Source organism: Zalophus californianus, chromosome 15, assembly GCF_009762305.2.
Source record: "Zalophus californianus isolate mZalCal1 chromosome 15, mZalCal1.pri.v2, whole genome shotgun sequence".
In the NCBI taxonomy this organism is placed as follows: domain Eukaryota; kingdom Metazoa; phylum Chordata; class Mammalia; order Carnivora; family Otariidae; genus Zalophus; species Zalophus californianus.
This window is the reverse complement of record NC_045609.1, coordinates 62,543,415-62,566,127: the sequence shown is the minus strand read 5'-3', so window position 1 is coordinate 62,566,127 and position 22,713 is coordinate 62,543,415. Positions and strand designations below refer to the sequence as shown.

The following is a 22,713-nucleotide window of genomic DNA, read 5'->3' as shown; positions in this document are numbered from 1 at the left end:
CTCCTTGGTGTAAAGACTACGATTTAACTTACTTCTAGCATCTAATGGAGGGCCTGGCATCTAGAAGGCACATAGCAAATGTTTTTAGAGGAAAGGGATGAATGTGTGAATCCTGCCTGCCCCTACTAACTCCTGTTGGTCCCTCATTCCCTGTGTACTATTTGTGAGAATCTCAGAATCCGGGATCTGAAGAACAATATAGGAGTTAGAACCTAACTTCTTCAAGCACCAACTTCGTTAAGTCCCACAGCTTGTTGGGCACGGCTGGCCACCCTCTTTTTGGACAAAAATGGTTGCTTTGTTTTGTTTTGTTTTAAGATTTTTAAAAATTTATTTGAGATAGGGAGAGAGAGACTGTGTGCACACGAGTGGGGGAGGGGCAGAGGCAGAGGGAGAAGCAGACTCCCCGCTAAGCAAGGAGCCCAATGTGGGGCTCAATCCCAGGACCCCGAGATCATGACCTGAGCCAAAGTCAGGTGCTTAACCAACTGAGCCATGCAGGTGCCCTAGTACAAGGGCGGTTTGATGAGGGCAGACCACTCCACAGCAGGACACATTGCTGGGCCTGGCTTCCTTCTCAGACATCTCTGTACTCATCCTCAGAAATTCTATGGAGCCATTGCTCAGAGATCTTACACCTGGCCTATACATGTTAGTAAGCCATTGATTTATTCTCAGTCTTCTTCCAGAGAAGATTTAAGGTGCCTCTAAATATGTGTACCTTCCAACAGAATGAAACAAAAATGGGAAAAGGTGAAGACGGGAGTGCTATTCTGCATTGAATTTGTTTGAAAATGCATTAATTAAGAAAAATATCCTAAGCACAAGTTCATAGTGTTATGGCCCAGTGGGTATATTTACATGAAGCAGGCAGTTATTAAATGTTTGAGAGATGGACTTACAACATTAGGGTTTGAAAACTCATGAGCCAGCTTTTGTTAAATTTCAGTCTGTACTCAGGAAGTGAAAGTTAATAATGGTGCAGTCTCTGCCTTGTTTTGAATCGAGTCCGATAATGACCCGCCCTTCACGTGTGGGCTCTAAATAGCCTGTGCATGTTGGGTAATGATTGTGCAAGAGAGAACCCTAAAATCATGTGTTAGAGCGGGGTGGGTGGGTGCGTGGATGGGAATGTGTGCAGGTGCACACACACCCGTGAAACCTAGTGCAGGACTACCTTTCACCACCTTCAATGCCAGCTAGCACTTTGGTCCCAGCCTCCATCATAGGCTCCTACTTGGTCTCCCTGCTTCCACCCTCCGGCCCATTCATGATGCTGAAGCTAAGCCATCCTCCCCATGATGTGGCCCACGTCTCGGATCTCACTGCCTGCCTCCCAGCCCTTGCTCACTCTGCTCCACAGCAGCTACCCCGGCCTTTTCAAGCTCTTCTTGCACTTCCCATTTCCCCTGCTGGAACATTCTCTGCCCTCCTTGAGGCTTGCTTCCCCACCTCCTGTGGTCTCTGCTGAATTGCCATTTGATTCCTAAGTCCTTTCTCAGCACGTTATACAAAGGAACAACCTCTGTTCTGCTCCAAAACCTTCCCTGACGTCGTTTTTCTTCATAGGTTTTATCAATACATATTTATGTGCTTACTGTTTGTCCCCCTCCACTAGAATGTAAACTCCCTGAAAGCAGGGACTTTGTTGCTTTTCTTTCTTTTTTTTTTTTTTTTTAAAGATTTTATTTATTTATGAGAGAGAGAGAGAGAGCGTGCATGAGCGGGGGCAGAGGCAGAGGGAGAAGCAGACTCCTCGCACAGCAAGGAGCCCGATGTGGGGCTTGGTCCCAGGACCCCAGGATCGTGACCTGAGCCGAAGGCAGACGCTTAACGACTGAACCACCCAGGCGCCCCTATCACTTTTCTTTACTGCCGTTTTCTTGGTGTTCACTGCTCCAAGTAGGTGCTCAATAAATATTTGAAGGAATGGACTTCAGATATCATGTGACTGGTCTTCCTCATTTGACCAAGGAGGTGCCAGAAGCTCTATAGAGAAAGCTCCCATGCCTTGCTCAGGGCTGCACAGCTGGGGCAGCAGGGCTAGATCCTGCCCCGTCCATTCTGCTCTTGCTTCCGCCTGTGCCTTGGAAGGGAGATTTAACCACACGCACGGGGGCCGTGGCCTCGTCCATCCTGTCTCCGGTGTGTTTTTCCAGCTTATACAGAATCTCAGCCCAGAATAGCAGAAGAAAAAAATAGTTGTTCCTCCAAAACCCTGGAAACTCTTCCGATGGGTCTGTCCCTGGAAAAACAGCAGCGATCTCAGGGTGGGAAGGTAGGAAATGGAGGAGGGGTCTTACAGCAGTGGGCGCCGTGGGCTGGGTTTGGTTTTACAATTAAAATAACATCTGGGTCTGTTTCTGCAGAGCGGTTCTGGAAGGTGGGTGGTCTGTCTGAAGTATCAGGTGGGGCCTTCCGCTGTCCTGGCCCAGGAGGGTCTGAGATGGCCAGTGGCTAATGGGCTTACCCAGCAGGTGACATGTGAAGGAAGGCGGGCCCAAAGAAAGTTCTGGAAACCCCACCTGCAGCCTGCCGGAAAGCCTGCTGGTCTCTCCCGAGGCCTCATGAGGGGGCCACTTCAGACACTCCCCCCTACCCCGTGCCTCCATGCCTCCTTGAGATTGTTCAGACACCCCTTTGATGAGTCCAGAGCTCTGACCTCCTCTCTCTCATGCCCCATGTGGTTTATTAATCATCTGTGAAATGAGGGGTTGAGGCGCCACTCATCCAGATGAGGGCAGTGGGGCCCTGAAGCAGTGGCATGGAGTGGAGAAGGGACTCTGAGGGCTGTTCCAGTCTTCTGAATCCTGTCCCTCTGTCTGTCTGGCTTCTCAGATGCAGCTTTTGGATAAGTTTCCCATTGAAGGTGGCCAGAAGGACCCCAAGCAGAGAATCATCCCCTTCCTTCCAGGTAAGCTTTGGATGGCCCCACTATTGGGATGGGAGGCAACCTGGGGAGAAGCCTTTCTTAGGCCAAGAAAAGGCTGGCTGCTGGAAATTCTGGGCAGGGTGGGCCTATGAATCTACATCCTAACAACTCCCCAGAGGAGGGGAAGCCCCTGACTGTGAAGGCCCCTGCCCGCACAGGGGCCTCTCCCACCATTCCCAGGCCACCTCTACTGGCCGTGTAACTTCTAAGGAATTTCTCAGGTGCTGGGACTTAGGCTTCCTCTTTACGGAAAGCACAGAGAGATCAAGTTCTTCTGTGAAAGGATGAAGAACTCCAGGCTGAACTCTTCCCACTAACTGCATTGCAATCATAGACACCCTTAAATTGAGCACACTCCCCACACTCCCCATGTCCGATTTTGGATCCTCCTGGCCCATTACTCAGCCGAGGCTCCGAGAGCTTATGTGACACAGCCTGTGAGTTCGCAGGGTTAGAATTTGAACCCAGGTGTGTCTGGCAATAAGGGCCATTAACCACTATGCCATTTGGGAACATGTTTACAGCAATTTGGTTATGTGTAATTTAGAGAAAAACTGCCCAGATGTGTCCGAATCTGCTATTGCTATGATGTTTTAAATTGGTGTACAGTTTATAGTTTACAAAGTGCTTTTTTTGTTATCATATACAAATCTCCACGCTGAGGTGTGTATTCTAATTTCTGCTTGGGGGATGAAGATGTTGGAGTTCAGAGATGTCAGGTAACCACTCATAAAAGTGGCAGATCTGAGGTGTGAACTTCGGTCTTCTGCTCCAGTCTGGGCTCTTAGCTCCGAACCTGTGGGTGATGCTGCCTCCTGGCTTCGGATCCTCTGCCTTTCCCCAGGCCACGGAGCTGGGCCGGGTCACAGTGGGCCTCACCCCCGTTAGTGCTGGGCCCTGGCAATGGCAATCAGGGGGACCTTTGCAAGAAGCAGGGTCCTTGTCTCATTAACTCTCCGGCACACCTTCACCCCATGGTCAGCACCTGCTTGGTGACTTGCAAACACACAGAGGGGCCCTGCCTTCAGAGAGTGGGTCCTCTCTGAAAGGTGCTCCTCACACACCCCCATCTGCTAAAATGGGGAGAGACAAGAGCACGCATTGCTGCCTGTTCTCTGAGTCTTATGCTAAAATTGGAGGGAATTAATTTAGCAACGAGGAAAAACTTCCATATACCACAGTTTGGGCAAGATTGGAACCAGTCAGTGAGGGTATAGAGAATCTCACCCCTGTTGCTTCTTCCATGAAGGCAGAGGACTGCTTCTCCATCCCTGGCCTAGGAGTTAATGTGGGGGGACTTTCATACCCTACCTGCCTTTGCACTGAGTCCCGAGGGAATCTGGAATGTCTAACACCCAGGTTTGTATGACCTTCGATGTTGCTCCAGTACAGTCCAGATGCTCTGCCCAGCAAGGGCTTGGGAGCCCAGCTGGGATGCTGTGAACACAAGTGTCCCAGAGCCAACATGAAGCCAGCATGGTGCCCTGGTATCAGGAGTGGACTTGGCCTTGGGGGGCATGAAGGCTGCCTGTTTCCTCGAGAATGATGGGCTTTTTCTCCCACTGGTGGCCAGTGCTCCAGGGAAGTATCACCTTGTCATCATACAGACAGCAGGTATTTATGAGGGGCTCAGCCTGTGCCGGGCCCAGGACTCAGTACCTGGGGTTGGGGGCAGGGATGGCCCAGTGAGCCAAGGGGGGACGTAGATTTGTTTTCTTCATCTAAGGAATCCTCAAGCTACTAGGAGAGATGAGAGAGTCAAGACCTACTGCCTAATCAGGGAATCAATGAAGGCAGGATGTGACCCTCTCTACCACAGTGCAATTCTGAGTGTGTTTGGAGTGTGTCATTGTGGGCTGAGGAAGGCAGCAAAGACCTCCTGAAGGAGGGGCGCCTGGAGCTGACCTCCAAGGACGGGAGGGCTTGGACCGTGCGGGGGAAGCACACGGCTTCTGTCCCGCTGCTCCTAGAGCCCAACGTCTGGGGAATCACGCTGCCTGGCTTCCCCCGCTGCAAAGTCTGGCCTTTATCAAGTGCGTTACCTTCTTTGTGCCTCAGTATTCTCACCTGGAAAATAGGAATGATAATAGTATCTACTTCATGGGGCTGTTGTCGGGATAAAACAAATTAATACATTACAGGGGCTTAGAACTGTGGCTCGCCTCTAGCAGGACTTAAATAAATGTTAGCCCTTAAGGTGACCAATTCCTGACACGTGCCTAGTGTTTCGCACAGCACACTCACACGTGTACTCTCATTTGCTCCTCCCAGTGAGGTTATTATCCCCATTTTACTGGCTAGGAGACAGGCCAAGGGAGGCTAATAGACTTGCACGGGCCACACAGCCAGGAGGTATAACCAGCACCAGAACCTCTGGCCAGGGCTTCCCATGAGCCATCTCAGGGGTGGATACCCCTACAGCTGCTGCAGGACTGGGGCCCTCTCTGAACTTCAGCTTCCTCTTACAGGCTTGTGGTGAGGATGAAAAGAATTCACGGGAAGCACTTTGCATAGTGCCCGTCCCAGAGTTAAGTGCTCAGTGAATGGCAGTTTTAATCAAGTCACCTGCCCCCCATGCCGCCCCCAACTCCTGGGAAAGGCCAGCCCAGGACCCCCTCCGGCCCTGACGTGATGGGACCTGGGCACAGTGGGTGATACTATAGAGAGGAAGGAGGTTGACTGGCCCCCATCCCATCCAAAGGAAGTTTCCTTTCCCGTTTTGCTGTTTTTCTCCTCTGCCCGCCGGGGGGTTTCCTCTCTGATGCTTCTCTCTTGCTCACTCACTTTCCAGGACTTCAGAGTGGGTGCTGCTGGCCATGTGGAATCGCACCCTGGGGGCTCCCAGGCCTGTTCCTGGCTTCCCCCTGCCCCCTAGAAACTTCCTAACCCTTTCATACTTTACTCATTCCCTCGCTTGAACAGAAGGAAAATAGAAGCCAACAGGATCAGAACCAAGCTAGGGAGAGCCACGTGGGCATGAGGGTTCCCCAATCTGCCCCAAACCCGGGATTGCGGGGGATCCCCAGGAGGAGAGGGGAGGGGAGAAGGGCAGTGATGAATGTTTCCTATCTTAGGTCAGTTCCCTAAAAGAGCCTGGGATGAGGATTCTTACACGAGGGACTTGGGGGGCCGCTCTCAGGTGAACATCCTAAGGCAGTGAGAGAAGCAAGACAGACAGGGGAAGAAGCCCAGGGTGGACGGCACCAGGTTGTCCCATGGTAGGAGACACCTTCAGTACCCCCCATAGGTCATCCTTTGTCTGCAAGCCGCCCCTCCCCCAGAGGGCATGCAGTGTGGGCTGAAGGCTGAGGGCCTGCCTTTGGAGAAGGGGCAGCTGTGAGCCCCCAGCACCAAACACCCACAGCAGTGAGAGGTGGGAGCGTGTGCTGGTGAGGGGCTTCTGGGCCTCAGCCGACATCTACTGGGTTATCTAACCCCAGTGAAGTCTCTGTTCCTACCTGTCTGCCTCTGGGAAGGGTGGCTGAGGTCACCTGCCGATTCCCTCAGGCTCATCCCTGGCAGCGTGACTCAGCAGCACCTGAGTCAGCTGCCTTCGCTCTTAGAAGCTTCGGGAGGGCCAGCAACCGGCCTCGGAAACAGTTCTGCCAGCCCTTTGCCTTGCCTGGAATTTTGGAGCAAGGAACACCCACGTGGAGAAAGCAGAGAGCACCGATTATCTCCAGAAGGGTCTCAGTGTTAGCTTTAAAAGGTGCCAGGATGTGATGAGCCTTTCCGCGGCCTGGCATCTGGGGCATGTGTTTGGAGTATTACCCAGCTGCTTTGCTTTTGGCCTGCCTGGCCACAGGCTTGGGCAGGGGGCTCATAGACGTTTGACTGGCTGGTGGAAGTGACAGAGAAAAAGCAAAGGAATTGAGAAAAAAGAGGGAAACCAGGGCTTCATATGGTTACAAGCTCCCTCATCTGCCAGTCAAATCCTGGCCAAAAAAAAAAAAAAAAAAAAAAATCCCACATGTGAGCCATAAATCTTAGGATCTAGGACACAGGCTTGTGGTATGTCTGGGTGGTGTCTGGCCTGAGTTCAGGGTCAGCCTGTGGGTTGGAAGAGTGGTGAGGGTCTGGGGCTTCTGTGGCCAAAGGCAGAGGACCCATCCCAGAAGACTGAGGGTCCTGCAGGACGGCTGGAGTGGGGTTTGGGGCAAGGACAGCTGGGAGCAGGGTCAGCAAGGTGAGGACAGAGAGCCAGTGCAATGACCAGACCAGTGGTCTGACATTTGCATATCAGTCGAATCCTGGATGAGGTTTGTAGGAGAACTGTCCTCAGTGAGGGGCCCCCCCAACCCAGTTGTTTCCCCGGGTCTTAACCTGCTTTCTGGGCCTAGGGGTGAAGATCCACTATGCCCAGGCCCATCCGTGTGTTTGTGAGTCCTGCAGAGCCCACAGGAGGGACACGGAGGAGTTATGACCTTCATGTGGGACAGGTGCTTCTCTCCAGCAAGGCAGCTCTGGAAGGAAAACCCAAGTGGTTTTTCAGGCAGGAAGAGGCAGAGAATTATGCCAGGGCCTGATGTCCCGGGCGTCGGGGGGAGGAGAGAAGGGGAAGGTACTCCCTCCTGTCTCACATTATGGGAGAGTGAGGCAGGTCCCCCCTGCTGTTTTTGCTGACCTTGGAGACAAGGCCCCTGTCTCCTCCTCCCACATTTCTGTTACGGGGCTGGACACATAGTGGCTGCTTTATTAAGACCCCCTTGGTTGATCACGAATTGGGCATTCTCCCTTAGGTATGAGCTCCCTTTTTTTGAGCTCCTACTGTGTGTCTGGCTTTGTGCTGGACACTCTACGAACCTTTTCCCCAGTCCTCACTGCAGGGTGAGGGGCATTATCCCATTTGAGAGAGAAGTCAAATCACTTTCCCCCACCCCTGAGTCAGTAAGTGGTGGAGCAGGTGGCCTTCCTCCACGGCCTGCACCTTTCCCTGGGCAGGGAGGAATTAACCCCCCGCCAGCCTCAGCTAGGAGCTTTCCTCCACCCACCGTGTTGCCGCCACATCCCCCAGGCGAGGGACCTGGGGGTTTCTGCCCAAGGACCCAGCGCCCCAGTGGCCCCTGCAGCTGCCATTGCTGTCTTGTGCTTCGGGAAAACACTGTGTTGGGCAGGGAGGTGCCCTGAGCCTCGTGGGGACTCAAGTGACCTCTGAGGGCTCTCATTCTATTGAGTGCCTGAGGTCACTGCAGCTGAGGAATTGATATGTTTTTTTGCACTTAAACCGTTTACTTTATTTTAATATGACGACAAACAGGATAGCCCCAAGGCTTTCAGAGCACTGTCTTCATTTAATTATGAGTCTAACGAGATCACCTGTTTGGTTCCCTAAGTCACGGCATTTTTTTTTTTTTTTAACTTTTTATTTTGAAAGAGACTCCCAAGACATTGCAAAACGACTAGGCACTCTACATTCCTCCCCTCCCAGTTCCACCGCCGCACTGCAGGGTAGGTGGCGTTGTTCCCAGTTCAAGGAGAAGTCAGATCACTTTCTGCCGTCACAGAGCCACTGAGCGGGGCACCCGTTGGTCAGCTTCTCCCAGTGGTAATGTCGCGGGTGACTACAGGTCATGATCAAAGCCAGGAAATTGATATTGGCAAGAGTCAGTTACCTAAGCTACAGACCCGAGCAATTGACTTTTCATAAGGGGTTAGCGAGTGTCAGTGGGCAGTGCTGGTGTTTCCAAAGGACACAGAGGTTAACAGTTGTCCCTGAGAAGTTCCACTCCCAGGCCTGACCTCTTGGCGTTTCCACCTCCAAGAAAAAAGCAGAGGTGAACCTTGTTTTACATGAAGGCAGATTCCTGACAATCCCTGCAAATTCAGTCCTGTGGGACGAATCACACCATCCTTTAGTGGTCCTAAATACGATTCTATTTAAGAGTCATGGGAGCCATCCTTTTGCAAAGCAGAGCACTGCTTTTGGTGGGGCGGGAGGGGGGGATCTTCTTTCCGTGATTTTTATACGTTTTGATAACTTGGGACTTCTTCGGAGCTTGCTGGACACAGGACAGATCTGGAGCATGGGGATTGGGCAGCAGCACTGACCCCAGGAGGAGCAGAACAATGGTCAAGAACTGTGAAAGGTCCAAGACTTTATCCTATCAGCAAGCCAGCTAGTTAGCTTAGCCTGCTTCCGTGAATGCCGGTAGAAAATAGGAGACTTCTGAGTCAGACAAAAGACTTTCTTAGAGCACATTTGCACCAGTTCCCATTGCCTCCAAGTCCCCTAAGGGTGACCCGTGGGCCCAGATGAATGGCGGTGGGTTACATTATAGGAGAGGAACCCAGACCTTAGGGAGACCACACCTCTTCTTGCGTGCAGGAAGCAAACCTACCCCGTTTGCTTTGGAGAGACACTCTGTCTCTGTGTCTCAAGGCAATATGCACACCTGCTGTTTACTCCAGAGCAGGACACTACCTCTCTCCTCTAAGCTGTTTCTTTACAAACACCTTTGAAAAGATAATTCAGAACAAGAGGCAGTCAGTGCCTTGTCGACAAGACACGCAGACGTGCAGGAGAGCGGGGAGATTACCTCACCGGTGTATCTTTTACCTTCTGGGGTCTCCTGCTTTTTTGGAGGGGTGGACAGAAGTGAATTCTTTAGGACAGTGGGCCAAGCATGGTGGGCTGGGCAGCCGCTCAGGGCATCCTACTGTTTACATAGAACTTTCTGCCTTGTTTTAAAAGACTGTTGTGGAAAATCCATCTCCTGTTGCCCATCCTGGGATTGGAGGAGATTTCCTGTGTATCCTGAGTGTGTCAGTCCGAGGAGGCTCCCTGGGAGGAAATGGCCATTACAGAGTGAAGTAGACTGTGGAGCTCGCTGCTGATGTAAAAAGCAAACAACCGCAGCCAGGGAGCGAGGCAGCTCAGAAGCCAGGCAGCGGAGCAGAAAGGGGAATTCACCCTACAGAGGCTGCAAGGTTCCGTCCTGCTCACAGGCCATCGGTGTCTCCGTGCTGCCTGGGACCGGGCCTCTGAGCCTCTAGAAGGCCCCTTCATCCCAATAGCTGAGTCAGTCCCACCCATACGCATCGGGGCTCCTGGGTTGATGGGTCCTGGAGAAGCTGGATAGCTTAGGAAGCAAAGTGAACCATAACCGAAGTAGGTGCTGCCAGACTTGTGACCTGGTGAGCTCGGAGGCGTGTATTTTTAGACAGCAGCATGCTCGGTTCCTTTGTACTGGCTCACCAGTTTACATACCGGCCCCTCCACGAAGAGGCGGTTTGGAGCCACAGGGCAGGAGGGTGCTGGGTGAGTCGCAAGCACGGCGTCCGGGGCCTTCCTCCCCCTGCGCCCCCCAGGGCCCTGCATGGCAGATCCGGTGTTTGTTCAAGCACAGAAGGAAGCAGGGGGAAGGGATGTCTTTGGCTAGAGCCGGTCCGTGGCTGTGGCGTGGGGCACAGCTGGCTCTCACTCCCTGGGCTGGAGGCATTTCTGTGTGTCTGCACCAGGCGCCAGCCCAGGAGAGCCCTCCCCACAGGGCCTTGGAAGCCAGGAGGGAGGCAACCACTCGCAGCCCCCGAGGGAGAGTGCCCGAGAGGTTTCTGAGCCTCACTGATGACCTGGGTGGCAGGGAAAGACAAACCTTCTCCGTGATAGGAAGGAAAAACAGGGTCTGCTGGTAATGCCAGGGTTTTAAAGAAGATCGACAAGATTATAGGCCTAAGAGGCACTGTGTACTTTCCGGTAACCTCCCCTGGAAGTGCTGGGTCCTCTCTTGCTGTAATTACTGCCCCCACCCCAAAAGTCATTCTCTCACTCTGTAATCTGGGCCGGTGGTTCTTGGGGGCCTGCTGGTGGCCGCTAGTCCTGAACGCCGTGTGAAAGAGCTGCATTCGCGCATTCCTGCTGTTGGGATTTCTTGAGCACCTACTGTATTCCAGGCCTAGCCAAAGACATCCCTTCCCCCTGCTTCCTTCTGTGCTTGAGCAAACACCAGATCTGCCGCCAGGGCCCTGGCGGGTGCAGGGGAAGGAAGGCCCCGGAAGCCGTGCTTGCAAACTCACCCAGCACCCTCCTCACCTGGGCACTGGTGATGGCGCTGAGGGCAAGGCAGACCGGGCCGCTGCCCTCAGCAAGTTCACCTTCCAGTGGGGGAGTCAGAAAGCAAAGAAATGAGCAATTTCCAATAGTGATAGAAGGGCCAGAAAGAAAAATAACCAGGTGTTGTGATTTGGGGCATGAGATTAGTGGCCAAAAAAGGCCTCTTTGCAGAGATGACACCGAGCTAGGCTCGGGCAGATCACGGCTTGGGGTGCCGGGCTGAGGGGACAGCAAGGTCAGCGACCTGATTGCAACCAAAGGCGTGCATTTGAAGACCAGCGGGAGGATGAAGCCTGTGGGGGACGTGGGGGGCCGGAGTCACCGCGGCGAGCCGGGCAGACAGGAGCTGCGGATCGGAGAAGCTCCAAGGCATGTATCCTGCCGCACAGCTGCCCAGGAAGGAGAGGGCTCCACAAGCATGCATAAGCTGTGTGGCTCGGGCCCAGGCACATGGCCGCCAGGGTCGGTGTCCTCATCTGTCAAATAGGTTAATGACGGTTTGGGATGACGTTCCAAGCAGTTAGTGCAGAGTACGCGCTGTGTGGGCCGCGAAGGAAGCCGGGCTGGGGCCTCGCCTCTGCTCCTTCTCCAGGCGGCCAGTGGGCTTCCCTCTGCCTGCCCTCCTGCCCTCTGCCGATTCAGCTCTGCCCGCTGCCTCTCCGCACCCGTGGCACTTCTTGCTGCTTCTTGCTTGTGCTACCTGGGAGCTGTAGGAGCTGGTTGCTGAGGAGCTGATGGCCCACCCAGGGGGCTGATCTGGGCTGAGAGGTGGGGAGGGGCCTGAGCAGCCCTGGCCCCGTCGCCATGATAACACAGCGGGCCGATGGCTTTGCAGGCTCTCCCGCAGCTGCCAGTTCTCGCTGGGAATAAGGGGCCGTTCAGGGGAGGCAGCCACTCCAAGGCCCCTTTGACTTTCATAAGGAAATGTGGATCAGGTCCCTTGGCCATTCCCCTGTGCCACCCCCACATTTCAAGACCAGGGAGAGGGTCAGGTCACTTCATTACAACTTGTGTTCCTTGTCCAGAGGTAATTCTAGAAGGGAATCAAACTTCTAAATACCCACCCCAAACCTCAGCCGTAAAGGGAGTGTCACCTCCCACCAGGGGCCTCTGATCTAAGCAGGAACGTGTATCTTTTCATGGTCTAGTCAGTCCGTTTCATTTCACCTGCCGGAAAATGTGCCCAGACCTGGGCATCCAGATGCTGGGTTCAGGCATAGCTCTTGCTAATCGCTGAGGCACAAAATTGAATTAAGTTAAACCAGAGCGATCAGGGATCGCCCTGCGTGTTGGCAGAGTGGCCAGACGCCCGGGATTTCAGGTCGCTGTGACATTCCTGGTCTCTCCCCCTGAAAACAAATCTTTTCCTTAGCTGATGCCTAAATGTTCTTTCACAAGGGTTAGATCCTTTCACACCACGCTTCAAAGGGGCTGCCAGGTCCCAGGAGTGGCACCATCACTAAATACACATTCAGGTGTGGATGACTGACAGGCCAGTGCCCTGATCCCAGGTGTGACAGGAGAGAGCAGGAGGGACACTGAGGCAGGAGAAGGAAGAAGGTTCTGGACCTCTGGGGCGCATGAGAAGCCTGGTCGATGAGGCTGTGCAAGCTTTCGGCGTGGCTGCTGGGCCACGCGGAGGGGTGAGGATTTGTCCTGTGTACAGTGAGAAGCCTCTGAAAAGTTTTAGGCTGAGGGGCCACGGGATCGGATTTCTGTTTTGAAAGGCTCCCTGAGCCGATGTGTCAGAGGCTGGAAGGGCCCCCAGGGAGCAAGCATGGCGTGGGAGGCCCGGGCGGAGAGGGGCGAGGCATGGGGAGAGATGAGGGTGGCTTGGCCTCAGCTGGACGACGGCGTGGAGAGGAGCTGGTCTGAGACCTGTTTTGGAGGAACAGCCGAGAGGACTTGCTGAAGGATGAAGGGGAGGTAGAGGTGGAGAATGAGGATGCCCATGGTTCTGCTGGGGGCAAGCCCGGCCGAGACAGCCGACCCAGCGTTTCCCAGCTCCAGCCCCAAACCCCCACCTTAGACTTCAACCCGGGGAGTGAAGGGAATGATGTCCTTCCTCCTCCCTGAGATAGCTGAAGCCTTCAGCACAGTGAAAGATGCTTTGTGGCGGGGAGTGCCTGCCACCAGCCTCCCTCCCCAGGAGCCTCCAGGCACTAGACACTCTGGTTTCTGGGTCTTGGACTCAGTGGGGGGATGAGGGGGGTCAGCGGGTGGTGGTGGTGGAGGGAGAACACTGAGGTCCATTGACGGGGAGCTCAGCCCCCCCCTCCTTCTTCAGAGGTGAGGGGCACTGGTGGCAGATCTCCACAGTGTCCCTGGCCTGACCCTTCCACTCGTCGCCAAGGTCACCCCAACTGGACCCAGGCCCAGGGATGGAGCCCCAAGCCGGAGCTCTTCCCTGGCAGGAACTGAGCTGGCCCTTGGAGACTTCCCAGGCCCTTATGAACTGATGCACCATTCATCCAGAGACTGCCTGGCTCTGAGCAGCACAGTCCCCCTGGGCCCTGCAAACACCTCCTCCCCTCCACCTCACAGTTCCAAGGCCTGATGTCCAGTGAGGGGCCCCCAGAAGCCAGGCCACCTGGCCTCCAGACCACAGTAGGCCTGAGGGACTGGCATGGCCTGAAGATGGAGTCTGTTCCCCTGAATGCACCTTTAGAAGGCAGGAAAGGAAGTGCGTGCAGTGAGGAGGGCTCGCCCAGCAGCACTAGCTCTTCTCTACCGTCCAGGAGGCAGGGGCTGAGGGAGAGGGGCTGCGCTTCTGCTCCTCCCCGGGCCAGAGAAGGGCCCGATTTCACCTTAGCGAGACTGCAGCGGGGCCGATCCCCAAGGAAGCCATGTGACTGCACAGCTCTGCCAGCCTTCGAGCCGCCCGGTGGTGCCAACAGACCTGAACCCAGCTTTGGGCTCAAACAGATCTGGGGTCACACCGGGGATTTCTACTTGGCACTAGCTGTCTGAACTTGCAGCGGTGCTTTTTTCACGGCGGAGGCAGGTAAGCATTGCCTTTCAGTCCTGGCGGCCTTAGAGCCAGAACAACCTGAGCTGGATCCCTGCTCAGCCTCCCAATAGCTGCCTGACCCTCGCCAGCCTCACTCAGCATCTCCGCCCCTCCTCCTAATCCTCCTCTGTGAAAGTTCCCCCGGGCTGCCCAGAGGTCCAATGAAATGTTATCTGTTAAGCACACAGCAAGCACTTAATACATGCTGGTGATTTGGTGACTGTTGGTATGGGGCTCGAGGCAAAAGGGGGAGCTCTCTCTCTGGGAGCCTTTCCAGGAGTGATGTCCTGCATGCAGTCTTGCACGTTTCAAGGTCTGCTGCTCAAAATTTGGTTCGCAGATGAATCGCCACGAACATCATGAGAGCCTGCTAGAAAAAATGCAGGGTCTTGGCCCCACCCCAGACCCCCTAAATCACAGCCTGCAGTTTATTTATATGCACAGGAAAGTTTGAGAAGCACCCTTTGAAGGTCCAGGGAAGCCCTTCCGTAGGCTGACTCTGTTTTCAGGACTTCCTTGGTGTTGGGTCATGTTCAGTCCATGTAATATAAACCACTGAACCTGCCTTGCTGAATCAGTTTCTGACCCACGCTTCACTCAGATAACTTGGTAAGAGCTGGTTCGTTGGCCTCACATCCCTGTGCAGACCTGAGTTGCGCACCTGTTTCTGGCACCCTGCGGGAGGGGAGCATAAGTCACAGCACAGCCTCTGTCCCACCTTACCCCCTCAACACACACACACACACACACACACACACACACACACACACACACACACACACACACACACACACACACACACACACACACACACACACACACACACACCGGGAGGGGAGCATAAGTCACAGCACAGCCTCTGTCCCACCTTACCCCCTCAACACACACACACACACACACACACACACACACACACACACACACACACACACACACACCGGGAGGGGAGCATAAGTCACAGCACAGCCTCTGTCCCACCTTACCCCCTCAACACACACACACACACACACACACACACACACACACACACACACCGGGAGGGGAGCATAAGTCACAGCACAGCCTCTGTCCCACCTTACCCCCTCAACACACACACACACACACACACACACACACACACACACACACCGGGAGGGGAGCATAAGTCACAGCACAGCCTCTGTCCCACCTTACCCCCTCAACACACACACACACACACACACACACACACACTGGGAGGGGAGCATAAGTCACAGCACAGCCTCTGTCCCACCTTACCCCCTCAACACACACACACACACACACACACACACACACACACACACACACACCAGCCTAACCAGGAGGATGCTTGGGTCCTGTAAGCCAGGACATTCTTTCTTTCTCCCTGCTCTTCCAAGATGGGGTGAAGTTTGGGGCCAAGGAGATTGCAAAGGTTTTTATTTCAGAAGTCTCTCTGAATTGGAGATGGGAGAGGCTGGCCCGTGAATATTCCGTGGTTTTGAAGATAGCATAGCACGAGTATGTCTAAAGTCTCTGTGTCCAGTTGCATTGCACAGTTAGGAGGGGGACAGGCTTGGGTCTCTTTTAAGGAGTCTCTGTCAAAACGGTTAAGACCAAAAAAAAAAAAAAACCGCTCGAAAAAGGAGCATCTTTTGTTCTTCTGTATAAAACAACTATTGCAAACCTAAGCTTCAAAATAAGGGCGCTACGAGAGGAGGGTTGAGATGAGCCAGTGACTGGTAACTTGGTGCCTTCTCTGCTTGGCACAGTGTTTACTCTTAGCTTCTTCTTTCTGATCTCAAAGATGAATTTACACCTTTAATAGTTGGTAATTGGTGAAGATGGCTTAAGAAAGGCCTATGGGGTTGGCAGAGCTGTTCTCTCTTACTAGCAAGTGGCCCTATAGCCAACTTTTTGCGGATTTGGCTATAGGTGAAAATTTGCCAACAGCTTCTGGGGAAACTGTGTGTGAGGCTTGGAACTTTTAACAGATTAAACAATTGTAAGGGAAAGATTCCTCCCTAAGCATTATAGCTATCATTTAAGTACATACTCTTGCCAGTACTGTGCAAAGGGTCTCATGTGTTTAGATCGCCTCATTTGCTGACAGTAGCCCCACTTTACAAATGACTTGCCCAGGGCCACTCAGCTAGTAAATGGCAGAGCTGGGATTCAAACCCAAGTCCTTCTACTTCTAAGCCCAGGCTCTTGACCACTGTTCTCTGTGCCCTGTCAGTGCTTGCTGCAGAGTGAGACTGACCGAAGATGGACTGCCTGGAGATTAACAGGTGAGGTTTGATGTATGAAATGGTGGGTGGTGTACCAGAGTGTTTGCATTTCTTTAAACTTCATTTCAAGTTTTGTATATTTTTTAAATTATATCAGTTAGAGGTTTATCAGTGTTGTCCTTTTTTGGATACTTAATGAAGTATCACATTCCTACAGTTTTAAGGTCTTGTCTAGTTAAGACTATTTTCTGTTACCTTTCATTTGACCTACCCAGGTTGAGCCAGCCACCTAGTGGCCAATGCTGGAATTGCAGGTATAGTGGCCAGAAGGGAATAATTGACTTCCAGAAGGCAGGCTTTGTAAACACACACCTATAAAGTAACCATGTAGCAACAATCATCACAATTGCCTAAACCAAAGCTCAACAAGGGACTAAAAAAGAGGAAGAAAGAAATCCCACTTTACCTTTTCTATGTGGCCCTAAAACCAGAAAGTTTTCATTCGGGACACCAAAGAGAACCTTAGGAAACACCATGTGGTTTTACTTGTTCTTTCCTAAAACTCGGTGTGAGAGGAATTCTGAGCGTGCTCTGCTGTCCCCAGTTTCTTTCACTGTGCCTGACAGTTCCTCCTCCAACACCTGTGCATCGTAGTAGAATTCAGTGTATTCATTCAGATGCCTCATTCAGGACCTCAGATGAGAAGAGGTCCTAGCTCTCTGAGGCTGAGTTGCCCCCTCTGGGAAATCCTAGGATTGGACTTGATCCTGACTAGGTTTCCTCGTAGTCCCAATATTTTGTGATCTAATAGCTTTTAAGACCGAAGGAATAAATGCCTAATGATGAAATAGCATACCAAAGATAAAACATTTGGGGGAAACAGAGGTCTTGTAGGCCCACCTCAAATCCCACTGCATTGGCAGAATATGGCTCCTCTGTATAAGGCCAGCTTTGTGCCCTTCCCCCCACCCCCCATTTCCTTTGGAAAGTGCAGAAAGCCCCCTTGTCTTGAATGCTTCCCTGCAAAGGGCTCCTGCTGAAGACTGCACACACAGCCAAGACTTTGACCTTCACCTTTACCCCTGACTTACTTGGTGAGAAAGAGTTTTTATCCTCCTCTCTCTAGGTTTTGGGGGGGTTGGGGGGAATCTAGCTAGGGTTAGCAAGAATTCAATGAAAATATGAATGGAAACGTGGTCTATAAATAACACTGCCCCCAGAATATCTGGAGGCATGAATACCGGCAGGCAGCAGACAGTCACAAATCATGACGGCCTGGACAGTGAGTGAGCCTTGTTCATTTGCTGTGGGATCTCTCAGGATACTTTAGATTTGCCAATGGAGCCCTAGAGAAGCCCTCTCTCTTTCCGGGCTCTAGAAACGCCTTCCTTGTTCGCCGCCCTCACACCCATCTTCTGCCAGACCTGCTTTGTGAACAGAGACAGTGGGGCAAAGTCATGCAGCAGGCAATCAGACCTACCTGTTAGTCTCAGCACTGTGTGACTTGGGGAAATTCAGAAGATATCTCTGGGCTTCACCTTTTCCTCTGTGGTCATGGGGATTTAAAAACTGGAGTTTTTACTTTTTTTTTTTTTTTTTTTAAGAGAAAGAGAGCGAGAGAGGTGTGGGCAGGGGCAGAGGGAGAGAGAAAATCTTAAGCAGGCTCCACACCCTAACATGGAGCCCAGTGCGGGGCTCGATCTCACACCCCTGAGATCATGACCTGAGCCAAAATCAGGAGTCAGATGCTTAACCAAATGAGCCACCCAGGTGCCCAAAAAACTGGAGTTCTGTAGAACAGGAATCATGCCTTATTTCATCTTAGTTAAGAGGGTGGAGTCTAGTGCTAGATCGCCTGGCTTCCAATCCCTGTTTTGCCCCTACTAGCTGTTTGACCTTGGGAAAGTGACTTAACCTCTGTGTACTTCAATTTCCTTGTAAAATGGGAAGAATAATGGCATCTACTCTGTGCAGCTGTTGTAAGGACTAAGTGAGTTAATATTTTCAAAGGGTTTAAGCCAGTGCCTGACACATAGTGAACATATATAAATGTTTATTAAATAAAGAAACAAGTCCATAGGTCCCCTGCGCCTGGAGTATTACCTCACAAATGTGTCCAGTGAAAGACCGAATGGGTTAAGGGTAATGTAATAAGATTGTTCTTATTGAGTTCTTTCTAAGCCCAAAATGCTATAAAATGAAAGTGGGGTTTTTATTGTTACCTACTGGGGAGACAGGAGCTCAAGAGCTCAGTACACTCCCTCCTTGTCTTCATCCATCGCTTCTGCCTTATACACACTGGACTTTGTTTGCCCAGGAGGAATCCCTGGAGCTGATGCATCTCGGTGGGTAGAAAGCATGCTCATTCTGATGCAATGTTCTGCAGCAGCACCAGCCTGTCTACATAGTCTCATCCCCCATATCCCTTTTAGCTTTACATCCACATTTTGCTTAGTGCCAACAAAGTTCTTTGCAAGCCAGGCTAGCTGTTACATAGACAAGTAATTGTGTAGCATTTTGCTAGGTGTGCACTGTAAATATAAATAAGAGAAAAAGAACAGAAAGCTCACTCCTCTCAGAAAGGAACCTGAAATGGACAAAGGAGGAAATAAGCATAAAGAGCACTGAGCTGGGAGTCCAGTGCTGGTTCTAGGCCCAGGCCTACCTCGGTTAGGTGTGTGGCAAGGATCATTCCAGCAGGTCTCTGAGCCTCTTCAGATCTGTAAGGGAAGTTAGATTAATTCAGTACTTCTCAGTTTCAGAGGTGCACGGGAATCATGAGAGGGGCTTTATGAAAAATGCAGGTTCTCACCCTGCCCCCCAACATTCCCTTCCATTCTAACTCAGGGGTCGGGGTAGATCCCAGGAATCTGCGTTTGTAACCAACACCCCGACTATCTGTGGTTCAGGCAATCCAGGGGCTTTCTCAGAAGCAGTGTGGGGGGGCGGTTACCTAGTGCTATGTAAGAAATTACCCCCCAAATTTAGCAACTTAAAAACAACAGCGGGCATTTATTATCTCACTGTTTCTGTAGGCCAGGAACTCAGGAGCAGCTTAACTGCACGGTTTTGATTCAGGATCTCTCTTTTTTTTTTTAAGATTTTATTTATTTATTTGACAGAGAGACACAGAGAGAGCAGGAACACGAGCAGGGGGAGTGGGAGAGGGAGAAGCAGGCTTCCCGCTGAGCAGGGAGCCCGATGTGGGACTCAATCCCAGGACCCCGGGATCATGACTCGAGCTGAAGTCAGATGCTTAACGACTGAGCCACCCAGGCGCCCGATTCAGGATCTCTTGTGATGTCACAGTGCAAATGTTGGCACAAGGAGTAACTGGAGACTCGCTGGGCAAGACGGCTCGCTCACGTGGCTGGCAGACTGGTGCTGGCTACTGGCAGGAGGCCCCGGGTCCTTGCCACGTGGACCCCTCCATAAGGTGCTTGAGTGTCCATACACCACGGTGGCCGGCTTCCTGCAACGTGAGTGATCTCAGAGCAAGACAAGAAGGGGGCTGCGGTATCTCTTAGAACCTAGTCTTAGAAGTCACCCTGTCATTTCCCCAGTGTCCTGCTGCTCCACGGGTCAGTCCTATACGGCCTGGGAGGGGACTGTGTGAGGCGAGGGACCCATCACCAGGGGCCACCTCAGAGGCCGACTACCACAGGCTCCTTTGAAATGGTGCCGATGGTGTCAGCCCTTGTTGTGGGGTTAGGATTGGAGTAGAAGTTAGACGGAGGAAAGACAGCTGAGTTGGGGGCCCTGGGGAACGTAACTTGTAGGTGCAAAAGCCGCAAAATCCACCCCAGAACCAGGCTGCCAGCCCCAGTGCCCTGCCAAGCCCCAGCCTGGCCGCTAACTTGCTCTGTGAGGTTGGGTAAGCCATGGCCATCTCTGAGCTCAGTCTTGACCTCAGAGAGTGAGGGGGCTAGACATGATGACCTCCAGGATCTCCTGGTTTTAACCCCAGGATCCATGTGGACTGTGGTGGGCATCGACACTGGTGAGAACACAGGCTTGAGCCCATGCCGTCCGTGCCCGACCAGTGACCAGGCCCAAGTGTGTCCCCCATCCTCTGACCGTCAGGGCTAAGACTGGAGGGAGAAGTACTTCAGAAGGGGCTGATGGTGCATGTGTCCACCGCCCCCCCCCCCACCGCTCCCACCCCCCCAGGTAAAAACCGTGGTCCTTGGCTTTGACGGTTTAGGAACTCAGGGTGTTTCTGAAATAATACAACTCGAATGGCTCAGCATTGCTCTGTGTGGTCTGTGTGATCAAGCCCCTGTCACCCATTCAGTATCTTCTAGTACCACTCATTACACCCCGTAACCTCCCAACACATTCATTTCCTTTAGCTGGATTCTAGTATCTCTGGACCTTTGCTCAGGCTCTTCCCTCCTTCTGGAACATTCTCTCCACTTCCCTTGCTCTGGCTCATTCCCTCCACTTTTCAGGCCTGTCCCCTTCCCGTGTGTCTCTACTATAATGGGTCACTCCGCAGCACAGTGCCCACACAGACGGCGCGCTCTGTGAGGCCTGGGCTGCATCTGTGTTGTGTGCCGTCACGGCCCGGCCCCCGTTTCAGCGCCTGCATTCGGGAAGGCTGGATTACTAGTGAGTGAGTGAGCGAGTGGTGCTTGCTGACCATGTTCATGGGGTTGGGCTGAGATGTAGCTCTGGGGGAAGGCAGGCCAACGGGATACACAGAAGAAAGGTACACAGAAAAGAAGGAATAGAGCAAAACCATTAAGGGCCTAGGCACTTCTAGGCGGCCTAGAGAAAGGCCACAGCACATTAAATTTCAGCCCTGCCACTGACTAGCTTTGGGACCTTGGGCAGGTCACTCAGGTCACTTTTCCAACCTTCAGTTTCCCCAGCCATAAAATGGGAGTGACAGTGGAATCCGGTACCTAGACCGTAGATTGTGATGAAGATCAAATAAAAGAATAAATATAAAATACACAGCACAGGGCTTGGCACACACCAAGTACTCGGTGGTGTTATCTATTACTTGTATTATCCTCACCACCCTTGCAGGAGGAGGCGGGGAGCCCACAACAAGTGTTGCTGGGAGGTTGCTAAAGAGGGTTGACTGTCTGGGCTCAGTTCTGCCAACAGAGCCAAAGCTCTAGAAAAGCAGGCTTTGGGGGACTGTGTCCACCCAGAGAGAACCAGGCAAACTTCCCTCTGGCTCACACGGCCAGGCCTGTGGTTGTGGGGCCGCTTTCCAATGGGCCTCTACATCTTGGGGATTTTCCTCTGCTTCAGACCTTCAGAAGTCAACGGTGTCTTTCAGCATCACCCTTGGAACCAGGATGGCCCCTACTTGCCCATAGCCTCCTCAGCTGGCTGGGCCTTTTCTGTTGTGTCTCTGTGACCCGGAGACCCCATATCCCTGGCCTGCCCCCTCCCCACCCTCCCCACTGCCCCCCCCCCCCCCCCCCGTGGGCCAGGCCACAGGGAGAGGCTGCCGGGAAGTTCTGCCCAGCGTCCCACCGTCCCCTTTCCTGAGGGCAGCCTCCCCTGGCAGGGAGGAGCTGAGGCTGCAGGGGCTGAATGGGGCCTTTTATTCTGCGGCTCTCACAGGGAGGGTATGAGCCACTGCCCACCACGCCCGCCACACCCACATCCACACGGTGGGGGGCAGCCTGGCCCTGATGCTGGGCTCTGAGTTAACCACACTCTCTGGCCCTGCTCTGTCTGGGTCCCACAGGGCAAGCCAGCAGCCCCCAGCACATGCAGAGTGAGCTACACTTACTGATCCGCCTGAGGGTATGTGTGTATAAATGAGAGACACAGTCTAGAGTGAGAGGGTGTCAACACACTCACACTTACCCATTTGGTAAACATCAGCTGGGGGCCACTGTGCACCAATCCTTGTGCTGGGCCCTGAGGATGCAATTGCAAACGAGACATCATATAAGAGCATTACAAGTTGCAGTGAATTCTGGGAAGGAGACAGTGGAGGGCTGGGAGAGAGGTGGAGAGGCCCCACCTCACTAGGATGGCCTGCTGAGGCCTCCCCGTGCGGTGATCTGAAGTATGGAAGGCGTTATGTGCCAAGAGCTGGGGGGGACTGTGTCCCGGGAGAGGGAACAGCATGCACACGGGCCCCGAGCAGCAGGTCTGTGACCCTCACTGAGCTCAGCGTGGCTGGCAGGCTGAGACCAGAGGGCAGAGGGAGGGGTGGGTCAGACCCTGCCAGGCCTCTCGGGCCACAGAAAGGAGTTCCCATTTTGCTCTCAGTGCCCTGGGAAGGCACTGAAAGGTTTAAGCAAAGGTTTCATTTTAAGAATGTTATTTGGACTACTGGGTAGAAAATGGACTGGGAGTCAGAGAGAAAAGGTCACCGCATAGCTCCTGGGCTATTGGCCAAACACGGAGCGACGGGGCCTCACCTTCTCCGTGACAACAGGTCCTTGGTGTCGGACGGCTCCCACGCGCCCAGCCATGTGCCTCCAGTCCCCGTCTCAGCTCTGTAGTCCCAGCCGGCATAGGAGAAGGCGGACGCCCA

The 22,713-nt window shown here is 53.0% G+C and overlaps 1 protein-coding gene across 3 annotated transcripts in view; it reads left to right on the top strand.

Moving 5' to 3' along the window:
- The window catches only part of SH3PXD2A (SH3 and PX domains 2A), a 236,751-nt gene that overhangs the window by 85,120 nt on the left and 128,918 nt on the right, over window positions 1–22,713 (top strand). For all 3 annotated transcript variants that reach the window (XM_027596123.2, XM_027596121.2, XM_027596122.2), the window contains exon 3: window positions 2,839–2,914. In XM_027596123.2, the coding sequence (XP_027451924.1) occupies window positions 2,839–2,914 (76 nt within the window). The remainder of the gene's footprint in view (window positions 1–2,838; window positions 2,915–22,713) is intronic.